Raw genomic sequence first — 11,853 nt, 5'->3', positions numbered from 1 at the left:
TTTTGATTGTGATATAAAAGTGTTTTCCTTTCAAAACTGGATAATACCTAGGGAACAAAGGAAAACAAGGATGAACCCAATATTCATATAAAAGTTTAATATTTAAAATACTACCTTATTTATAAATTTGAAATCTTAGTGCCTAAGTATATGGAGGGAAATGCATCTGATTCTCCTAAATTAGTGACAAAAGTGCCAGTGTAAAAACCATGCAAGTTACTGAATATAAAACCTGTTCAAATCATTTGTGTATATTCTTTACAATTTAATTATACTATCAATTATTAAATATTTCCAGTTTTAAAATATTTTAATTGAATCAAAACCAAAATATTTCCTGTATCTGGACCTTTTAGACTTGATGCACAGTAACTAAAATAATGACTATTGTTTTAATACCCTTAGTTTGCTGCCTTTTATGAGGGTATCACGAAGTTCTAAAATGTATTTTTTTAAGGTTAATCTTTCACTAGTTTAGTTTGCAATTGGTTAGTGTATATTTTGTGTAGTTGTGTTCATTAGTTTGCTTCTGTATTTTTTTAAAAGAGCACTTGAAAGCTTGGCTTTTTCTGTTTCTCATCACTTACTATCTTTGTATGGAACCCGAGTATTTATTCATTAATACGAATGCTGGTATTATGTGACTCAGAAGATCTTGGGTTTTAACATTTCTCGCATGAATTAAACTCTAATATAATGTACTGATGAAATTTAATTGAACTATCCTTGACTAGAAACACTAATGTTTTAAATGTTGGTGTTTTTCCTAGTTTTAGAAATCCTGGTATTAAAAAAAAGGAGTGTAATCACACCACATAAATTTTCTTTAGATGATGTGCAGAAGAAACTGATTGAGGATGCAGGAGTAACTGTAGGGAGAAACATTTTGATCACTGAAATGCTTAGAACTACCCAAATGAATTACATTGAGGGTAGTTAAATAAAATAGATCATCCCACCACAGTCACTGCATAGAAAGTGGTTAAGTTTGATATAAGACACGTTGGATGTTATGAGAACAAATATTGTACTGAATTTAGTCTCTCAAGAAAAATAAATAAATTACTTTGTTGAAAATACTTAGTTACTTTTTTTTTTTTACTTTGTATTAGTTTCTAACCTTAAGAGTCACTCATGTCAGAAAACCAATCAAATTTCATTTAAATGATAATAACTGGTGCTAAGTTTTAAATTTCATTATTAACAAGTAATAATGCTGGTAGATAATAAACCAATACCATTCCAATATCCTTGGACTTAACCTGACTTCCTTCAGATATGAAAAATTTCCTCTGCCTTTATGCTAATCCAAGCAAATCAGAATAAAAATTCTGGGGAACCCTTACATGACAGTGGTAAGAAATGAAATGCTAGTTAACAAAAACCAAACACAAAAATGTGAAATTTTGTTAATCACGTTACCCTGCAGATAACTCTCAAATTAGTTGGTTGTCCCTTTCTATTGTATACCCTCTAATGGGTGGTTCTTATGTATTGTACTTCTGAATTACAGCCTACGAAAATGTTGTAAAATTTGCATCAGACAGGATTTATAGTGAAATTGATAAAACTCAATGCCCCCATTGCTTGTAATCCAAAAGAACTTGGCATACTCAATTTTTTTTCAGTTGCCAAAGCAATTTATATAAAAATGATTGAAAATTATGTACCTTGAAAATTTTATCAATGTCCTTCCCACTTGAATAATCTGGTACTCTAAAGTTTTGGAGGGTTAGGAATTAATGTTATGACTGAAATCCTGAATTTAGCCTAAAATATCAATCATACAATAGAAAACATGGTTGTTTAAAATTTCTTCTGCAATATTGAATATTTTAGATATAAAGGATTTATTAGCACCTGAGTCAAGTGGTTAACCTTACTCAAAGCCTAATGAGCTGATCCTTTTTTTCTATTAAACATTAATTCAAGCATACACTTTAACTTTAATCTATCTAATAGAGTACCAAAAGAAATAACTGCCTACTGTTATAACAGACTGAAACCAGTACCCTTCAGGGGTCCATGGATATAACCTGACTGCTTCAAAGACCAAAATCAAGGTGAGAATGAACCAAAAAACAAAATAACAGTTATTAAATTAAAACAGGCTCTCTCTCATGCTATCTGTAGCCACAGCCACATATAAAACTAAGACTCCAACGGTACTTCAAAATTTCAAAGCCAATTTACTGACTGTCCAAAAAAGAAGGTAATCTTTCTTATCTAATATCCAACCTCACAGAAAGAAAAACAGGCAGAGAATTTATGGATTCCAGGAAGAGGTTCTATTAACAGAAGAAATCATTTGGCTAATCAAAATGTAAGTAAAGTTCAACACATTCCTAAGTGACTATCCACACAGAATTCACTTCCAGCTGGAAGGAACCAGAATGAATTAGAAGACAGTGATTTAAATAGTTTATTTTTTTTTTAAGGTGGTTATTTAAAAATTTTTTTGCAATGCCATGGTTATAGGAGTGTATAGAGGTAACACATCTTTTTCTTAACCATGCTTTTTACCTTCTGCACAAAGGTAAAAATTTTTGTTAATCTCATGGTTAATGGTATAAAACAGAGGTCAGCAAACATTTTCTCTGAAGGCAGGTAGTATTTTAGGCTTTATACGTCCATAAAGCCTCTGTCACGTATTTTTTTCTTTTACAACCCTTTAAAAATGTAAAATCCATTGTTACATTTGCACCAGACAAAAACAGACTGGGCCAAATTTGGTTGCCAGCAGTAGTTTGCTCACCCCTGGTATAAAATATCTACTTTCTGTCTTGTCAGAGAAACTGCTTTCTTCAGGCTTGACAGTCTGCTGCCTGAAGTAGAGAAAGGCCTATTTACAACTGAATGTGACATGTGACAAAAGTAGAAATGAAGGAGAGTTACTGCTCACTTTTGATTCTCCCAGTTTTTCCATTCACTCATTCAATAAATTTGTTGAGCAACTACTATGTACACTCTTAAATATCTTTGTGTTAGCAGAGATTTCCAGTGTTTCTTCCTTAAAAGAGTTCCTCTAAACCTGTAATTAGCAGGTAGGTCTTTATACTCATGTTTTAGGGCAGATCAAGACTAGAATCTCTAGTAGCACTCAAGAGGATTCATGATTATAAGAAATGAATCTAGCTAACAATGATATTCTTGCATTCAATACTGACACATCCTTCTTAAAATCACAGCCTAGATGAGGAAAAATACTTAACTATCTCTATTTAAAAGATACTGTTTCCTACCATAGGCTGAAACAAACGAACAAAAAAACCTAAAATGTAGAATATCCACCAAGTAACTTCTTCTCATTTTCCTAGTTTGTTGACATGTAACATAAAAATCTAGATCCAGACAGAGCTCTTCATTAGCTTCCTATTTCAGCCATAAAACAATACATTTGGAATACTACTTCCGAAGCAATTGACACTCCTACATTTCACCTCAGGGAGGGAGTGGTCATGATTCTGCTCCTTCACGATAAAAACTCAGCTTTCTGAACATTCCTGCTGTTTATCCAAGGTGAGGGAAGACTTTTTAAAGTGGCCAAAAGGAGTACAGGACTTCAGGATTAAAATATAAAGGTTGCCCCCATTCCAGATCTTTGGTACAGACATCAACTACAATAATCTGATTACCCACACCACAGAGACAGCACATTTTGTAATTAGAAGTGTTTGTAATTTTCCTTTTGACCATGTAAACAAAAGGGGAAATGCCTTGGGAAACCACTTTGCAATGTTCTCTCATTTCTCTTAAATACACATGTGCACAACCAGTTCTCCCATTGACCAAGTTCACGAGGAGAAAGAATAGAGTGGACCAAGGTTATCGCTTTCGCTCCCCTCTTTGTGTCCTTTTCTTCTCCTTTTCCTTGCGCTCCTGCTTGGCTAGTTTGTCCCTCTCCCTCTGCAGCTTGTCTTGTTCCTTCTTCCTTTGGGACTCATCCCGAAGCGAGTCTCGCTCCAGTTTCCGGGCATTGAGGACATCTTCCACATTGGTGTTTCGGAATAGAGCTACAGGTGAGTTAAGGGATGAGGGTTTAGGTTACACAGGCCTCAACTACCCTCTTTCCTTATTCTTGCTGTCATCTCTCCACATGCTGAGTTTTAAATACTCTCTCCCTATCCCTAGTCTTAAAAAAAAAAAAACGAAACCCTTATGTTTACCTTTGGTCTAATGAGAAATCTTAAAGCTACCATTACTAAAGTTTAAAACTAACCCTCAAAATAAAAATCTCATTTAGACTTATCTAAATCTGAATGTTAAGTATTTTATGAAAATAAAATTTCACTCTAGAGTAAAGTACTTACAGGATTCAATGGCAGAATATTGTTAGGAGTATCTAGGCTACCTTTAGTGACTAGAGTATTAATGTAACTGGCAAAATTTTATGTACTTGGCACTATTAAAATGTTTGAAAAGAGTTAAATAAGTTGTTTAACCTTATTAAGCTTTATCTTTTTTTTTCCTAGACCACTAAAGTTTAAGTGAAAATTTGCTTTTTTTCCCTAGACCACTAAAACTTAAGTGAAAACCATGTTCTAAAAAAATAATAAGTTTAACCACTTTAAAGAATAAGTTAAACCAACAGGTATAAAAACCTTACCCCTCCTTTCTTACAACTTTAAAACATAACCTGTTACTACCAGAAAAGCTCCTCTTTACTCTTAAAACATAACTTTTTTTCTGCTTTAGTGCTTTAAAATAAGTAAGTCTCCCTGAAATAACCCCCTCTTCTCTGATAATCCACCATACTCCTCACCTTTAAGAAGGTGGATTTTTAAAACCACCTTCCCTAGGAAGTTTCTCATAACTGATTCTGTTGGTAGGGACTTTCCTCAGCACATATGTTTCAATCTGTCCATGTTTTCAGCTGAAAGTATTCAGTGTTTGTGCTCTATTTCCAATGAATTATCAAGTCTTTCAGGACAAAGATTAAAACTGCAATATTTTTCTAATGCTGGCCTGACATGTGTTCTTGGAGGTAACAGGAGTCTCCCTGCAATGACAGCAAAATAAAAACTGACCCTCAATAAGATTCTTTGGAGAAACACATGGTGATGGACACAGAGAAGGATACATTTGTCAGAACCAACGTTCATCGTGGTGGCACCTGAATCATCCTTCTCATCTGCTTCAGTGAGTGATGTTAAGGAAAGTCGGATGGAAAACAAAGGTTAGCACCTCCTAACCTAACACCAGAAAATAGTGAATAAGCCAATGGGTAGGAAAATGGAAGGTGAATGAATGGAAGGACTCTGTCAGGGATGGGATGGTGAACCCGAGTCATCTTTAAAAGTCTCAACTTGGGGAAGACTGTTCAGAGCTTCTTTAAGATCCTTGTCTGTTAGAGGCTGAAAAGAAACTTAAGCTGCTCTGGGTGGACTGCCACATTACCTGGAAGCCAGGGGATGGCAAGATGACCTCTAAAACAGTGGTTCTCAAAGTATGGTTCCCCAAACTCGTTGAAAACTTGTAAGAAATGCACCTTCCTGGACCCCTCTCTGGATCTATTAAATCAAAAACTCTGGGACACAAGGCCCAGCAATCTGTTTCAACAAGTCCTCCAGGAGACCCACTGCTTAAATCATTCTTTTTTGGCCTAAGAAATGAGATTTTGTAATTGGAACCACAGCTCTGCCAAACCTGGCAAGAAAAACCATGAGGGAAAACTAGAAGAGAAGTTGGCGCAAAAGAGCCCAAGAATTCTTTCCTAACCTAGTGATTAGACAGCTGTCATTTCTGGTATGACATCTACTCCACTCAAGTAGGTTCAGTAAGCTAAGCACTTCCTAGACAAATTTCAAATTCACGGGGAACAAGACTTTCTCCTTCAAGCAACACTGTCTTTTTACCCAGTCCCCATTCAAATTCCAGGTTTATTCTGGTGTTGCTTTGAGGGTTCAGTCTCATTTTTAATTATGTTGTCACTGGAATATTTTTAAAAAAAAAGATTCAAATGAAACTGCCCCAAATTTGGGAATCCAAATCCAGGTTCTAGTCCTGGTTTTGCTATTAATTCTATAAATGTCTCTAATCACCCATTCATCTCTTAGTGCCTCAATTGCCTTATCAACTGTGAAAAAATATAAAGATGGATTATACATGTAACACTATACTTCATAGAAAGGTATTATACAAAGAATCATAATTGTAAATCAACCATACTTCAATTAAAAAAAAAGAATCATAGCTGTATCTTATTTTCTGAAAACACAATAAAAATGGTCCATTAAGGCATGATTTGTTTCACACTGAAGTTTCCGGGAACATACTGATTGTGTTAAGTCCACTATCAACCATTCCAACATCATTCCTCACACCCATGAAGGGCCGTAGATCACTGCCATTTTAGAGGAGAAAATTAACCTGTAGAGGGGAACTGGCAACTTCACAAAGCTCACTGTAAACCAACAAATGCTTATGGCTTCAGCCTGAGGGAACAGCACAGAGACTTCAGAAAGGATATTCCTCTTCATCTGTCACGTCAGCATACTGGGCCAGGAGGGCAGCTTTCCTCTGCTTCTCCTCTTCTGACACCATCCTGGGCTTCACCACAATCTGCGCCTGCTTCTCAATGAGGGTGGCAATGGCCTGGACCTCATCTGGGAGGTGGTGGGAGGGAAGGGAGGGACAACAAGGTTGTATGTGAGAGGAAATACGCTCACCGAACCACTAGTCCACCCAGGCAGTGCTTGGAGTAAAGGCAATGGCATCTGCTGACTCCTTAGAGCCCTGGGGTTCAAAGGAGGTGCCTCGGGGGCCAATGAGAAAGGCAAGGAAAGGCCATGCAGGCCAGGCTTTAGGTCTTGTATCCGTCTTCAATCAGAGCAGCCCTGCTTTTACTTGTGTTATATACTGAAGTTCTGCTGCTTTAAAAAAAAAAAAAAAGGTTGAAAAGCACTGCATTAGAACCATAGAAAAATCAGGCCTCCAAACATGCAACTTTCTCCCCTCTCAACCCAAAAACCTAAGAAGCAATCTAGCATCACCTTAGGCTGGTCTCCTCCATGGTGATAATTATGCCAGGTGAAATTCTTAGATTATTTTAAAATAAAATCATCTATTAACCACCATTCTCAAAGAAAAGAGGCAATGGTGTCAGTGATTCTCATGCCCAGCTGCACATTAGAATCATCTAGGGGAGCTTTAAAAAAAAAAATAGCAATGCCTGGAGTCCCACCCCAGAGATGTTTCTATATATCAGTCCATGGCGTGGCCCAGGCACCAGCACTTTTAAACATACATCAAGCAATCCTAATGTACAGCCAAGACTGAGAACCACCATGCAGGTAGCTTAGAATAGATTTCATTCAAGTTTGGATTTATACTTTGAGTTTTCTGCAATTGATTTCTCGTCCTAATGGTGAGTATATTAGCCTATCTCTCTTTCATTTTAAAAGGCGAATGGTTCAGCTGAATAAAGCAAAAGCCCAATCATAATTTGTGTTATGATATGAGAATATGAAAATGGTTGGAAAATATAGTTATTTTCGCTATACCCGCAAAGCAAATCTACAAGGGAGAAGGGAAAGAGGAATGAAAAAGAAAAAAGCAAAAACCACAATGAAGATAATCATGGTCAGCAGAAGTGGAAAAATGTAAAAAGGGAAAAGAAAACCATGTTCAGTTAATAAGTTAAGGTAAACTGCTGGGTGTTTGTCAGTTTAAATTATCTTAGGGAAAATGAGGATCCAAAGGAGAAAACTAAAAACTCTCCCTAAGAGCAGTACAAAATTGTTGTAAAAGATCCAAGGATTGTTGAAAGTTAGACATAAAAACTCCAATTCTACCTTCTTTTTTCACTTTGGTGACAACACTCTGAGTTTCCGACCATCGTTCCACAATCTCCTTGCAGATGTTAAGGAGGGAATCTTCTTCCTGGTTGGAAAAGTAGACCAATTAATTTCTTGAGAGCCCTCAACCTGAACAAAGCCTGTGAAGAGGGCAGCGCTCCCCCTGCTGGTCATGAGAAGAAATCACAGGGAGGGTTTGGGAACCAAAGAATAGAGATTGTTTCTCTTCTTAGGCTTGGAACTCAGCGGTTATCCTGTATATGAGTCCCAATCCATACTTGCTAGGTCAGGAGCACCCACTCCATCCTGCCAAGTTCCAGGGGAAAGAAAGGATTTCCACAAACTCAGGGCAGGCCTTCTCTTCCTTTTGGAGCAAAAACCTGTTGCTTGAGTCAAAACTCTATCCTGTGAAATCTTCTTTGGCCAATATACTCAGTACATTCAACAAGGTTTATCAACTTTCTTGCTGGAACATATGCACGAGCTTGCTGATCCACAATAAAGAGGAGTTAAGTAAGTAGACGGTCTGCTGTCCAACCATCCCTCTGTCCATTTTACATAAGTATACATATTCTGCAAGCCAACCAATTTTCCTCCTTAGCATGGCATGACAAAAAGCATGCTGGCTTTGGTGTCAGACTTCAATTCAAATCCCAGATCTATGAGCAAGCTTCTTAACTTTTCTAAGCTTCACATCTTCCCAGGATTTTAGTGACGGTGAATGAGAATGTGGATAAAATGCCTTCCCTTCTTGGCAAAGAATAGGCATTTTAACAAAAATGGGTATTTCCATCTTCATTATGGCTGCCTTCACCATCTTCATGTTCTGCCCCTCACGATGAGCTGTCAGTACTTACCTTTACTAATGTGCCAGGCACTATTCTAAATACTTTACATAAGAACTCTCAGTTCTTAAAACAATCCCATGAAGTAAATACTATTACTACTCTCAATTTAGAGATAAGGAAACCACGGCACAGAGGGTTAGTAACTTGCCCAAGGTGATGACAAGTAATAAGTGGATTAAACAGGATTTCAACCCAAGCAGTCCATGTTCTCAACCATTATACTATACCATCTCTCAGAGAAAAGTGAGGAGAGGCAGAACACAGACATACTGTAGATATCTTTGTTTTGTACCCAACAAAGGATTCCATCCTCTACGCTGTGTCTTTTTAGTACACTTGCCAGACATACAGAACTTCTTTGGTGCAGAGTTCCTGCTGTGCTTGGATCCCCAGCAGGAAAAGTGAAGAGAGAGGAATATAATAAAGGGTAGGAAAAGGAATGGAGAGGCAAAAAAGAAAGGGCACTCTTGGAGGACAAGGTGGTTTATTCCCCCAGTCTCCTCACCCAAACCAAAATAGTTCATTCCTCCAATTGTTGGTTTATTCATCCAGATCGTTCCTGCCATGTTCAAAGCATTGAGATGAGTGCTAAGAGATGAATAAGAAACAGTCCCTAGCCTCATGACACAATTTAGAAGGCTGGTATATAAACAGCTGCCATAAAATGTAATAGCCTGTTCACTAAACTTATTGTGATAATCATTTCATGGTGTATGCAAGTCAAATCATTATGCTGTACACCTTAAACTTATGTAGTGCTATATGTCAATTATACCTCAATAAAATTGGAAGAAAAAAATGTAATACCCTACTTAACGTAATGACCTTACTTAAATTTTTAAAAATTTTTTTGGGGGGGAGATAATTAGGTTTTATTTATTTATTTATTTTAGAGGAGGTACTGGGGATTGATCCCAGGACCCTGTGCATGCTAAGCATGTGCTCTACCACTTGTGCTATACCCTCCCCTCAACCTTACTTAAAAGTGCAACTCATCCCTACATTCCACTCCTGATCCTCTTACAATGCTCCTTTTTTTACTAGCACTAATGGTTTTCTAACATGCTATATAATTTACAGATTATGTTTTTCTCTGCTGGAATATAACCCCCTTGAGGGTGGGGATTTTTGTCTGCTTTGTTCCCTGAGGTACCCCCAAACACTTAGGGCAGTGCTGGCAGAGAGTAATCCATCAATAAAAATCTGATGAATGACTCAATCAGTGCAAGTGCAATTAGAAAGAATAAAGAGAAGGGTGATAGGAAGCTTTTGTTTACTGTCATTTGCTCCCAACTATACATACTGTTTTTGAATCTTATCTCAAATTGTTGACAAACTTAATTCCTAATATTAACTCCTAGCCCAATATGGTGACTGACTTGGCTAAGCCTTTTGTTTTGCCTAGAATGGGATTTGGTACAACAGTCAGGAGTTTTATAGGCAGCTCTACTGACAGACAGACAGCAAGCAGCACTGTGAGTTACATGTTTGATTTATACCATATTCTTTGGCCTTGCTGCCCTGTAAAGTTGCTCCTCAGTTGTTTCATGGACAGAACCCCTACCTCACCATATAATTCCTGTCCAAATCTCCCCAAAGTCATTTTCTACATAGAAAGGGTTGGGGAACCTATAAGAAAATTAAGCATCGTGTGTGAATTGGACAGAGGGAGAGAACAAAGCCGCCTAAAAAAAAAAAATGAGTTTGTCTTCTGCAGTTTATGCAAACGGGAGATATAAAGAACCAAATCTGGTCTGTATAACTCTTCTACCAAAAGACTGCCTTCATCAGCAGACATACAGTTTCAAGTAATGGTATAATGAAAAGAACAGGTCAAAGAGCAGGTATCAATGAGTACCCAAGTTACTTTTCTTGCATGGAATCTTTAGAAACTTCCTAGCAGGAAATTTAAAAACTACCTTAAATTGCTTGCCTCCTACTCTTTCCCCTTACAACCTGCAATGTAAGAGTTCAAGAAAAGAGTTTATTCCACTCTGCTGTATTTCCACTCAACTTACAAGCTGCATCACAAGCTGTGTTATGGCTTTCCCATTTATAGGTCAATCTCACCAGAGCAGGCTCTGGAACTAAAAGGGCGCCCTTGCCAGGAGGACCTGGGACAGCTGCACTAGTGTTATATTTCAATCATGTGCCCAATCAATGAACGGCACTTTCACCAAGTAAGTGTAAGTGGAGATGAAGGCACCAGAAACGATCAGGTTGGAAAAGTGGACAACTTGGTGATTTACTACTTAAACACAGTTTAAAGCACACATTTTTTAATTCTTGAATCTTCTTCTAAGAGGTTAAGTACCAAGTTTCTCTCTCTTCTCTAAAATTCTGATCTGTCTTATTCCCCGACTCCCAATGATTACCGCAAATACAATAAAGGATCAAGCACAATGTTTGCTTCATTTCTGCCTAGGCATAAAAAGACCTCTAAAGCCTAACCTTACCGTTTTTGGACTCCTACCTCCAAAATAGGAAACTGATTAGGTACTTCCTGCGGGCTTTTGTCAGCCTCCTAGAGAGCACAGACATCCCAGAGCATTTAATTCCCACCTCTGAACACTGTCAACGGATGAGAATGAAATCAGTCGTTAGACGTTTAGAGTAAAACTCATTTAGACATTTCAATGCCTTCGTTAGAATACTCACCCAGCTCAGCTATGGCATTTGAGAGGGCCTTGTCCCTACGAATAAGGGGAAACCTCTCCTCTCTTATGCACCTGCAACCTTCCGGCTCCCAAAACCCTGGATAGGAAGCAATCCCCTTCCCACGAGGCCCAGACCTCAAAAGAGTATTCCTCTCCCAGGTGAGACCACTAATCCTCTGGGACACTGGGTAGGCGAAAGGGGATACGAAGTACTGACAGAGGCCGGCAAGAGGCTAAAGGAATGTGTCTGGGTTTCTCACCAGGAAAGCAGAGAGGATACCCTGCAAAGCGTCCAGCTTCTCTTCTTCCTCCTCCTCCTGCAGGACACCCAGGATGTAGGCACCGTAAACGGCTCGGTCCACTCCCAGCGCCTCCAACCTTCCGTCTAGCCACGATCCAAAGCCGCTGCCCACTCCATCGTTTTCGCCGGCGGCAGCCGCGGCCTCTTCGCTGGGCGCCGCCATCTTGGGGCCAGGGTCCTGCCGGCCCCCAGGGCGGCCTACCGCAGTGCCTGACGGGCCGCGCCGCGGGCCCACTGCGCAAGCTCGGAGA

At 38.5% G+C, this 11,853-nt stretch overlaps 1 protein-coding gene across 2 annotated transcripts; it reads right to left on the bottom strand.

Moving 5' to 3' along the window:
• Nucleotides 1–3,647: 3,647 nt before the first annotated feature.
• CCDC43 (coiled-coil domain containing 43) lies at nt 3,648–11,837 on the bottom strand. Of its 2 annotated transcripts, none has more exons than XM_006217464.4 (5): nt 11,562–11,837; nt 7,794–7,881; nt 6,470–6,605; nt 5,081–5,139; nt 3,648–4,013 (listed from the first exon to the last, which is right to left on the bottom strand). In XM_006217464.4, the coding sequence occupies exons 1-5, from the start codon at nt 11,763–11,765 to the stop codon at nt 3,826–3,828; spliced, it is 675 nt and encodes a 224-aa protein (XP_006217526.1). In that variant the 5' UTR covers nt 11,766–11,837; the 3' UTR covers nt 3,648–3,825. The 2 variants fall into 2 exon arrangements, with proteins under 2 accessions (XP_006217526.1, XP_031541307.1); XM_031685447.2 differs by having other exon boundaries at nt 5,028–5,139; nt 11,562–11,823.
• Nucleotides 11,838–11,853: the final 16 nt, after the last annotated feature.

This window comes from Vicugna pacos, chromosome 16, assembly GCF_048564905.1.
Source record: "Vicugna pacos chromosome 16, VicPac4, whole genome shotgun sequence".
NCBI lineage: Eukaryota > Metazoa > Chordata > Mammalia > Artiodactyla > Camelidae > Vicugna > Vicugna pacos.
The sequence above is the reverse complement of the archived record's forward strand: the minus strand, read 5'-3'. Positions and strand labels throughout refer to the sequence as shown.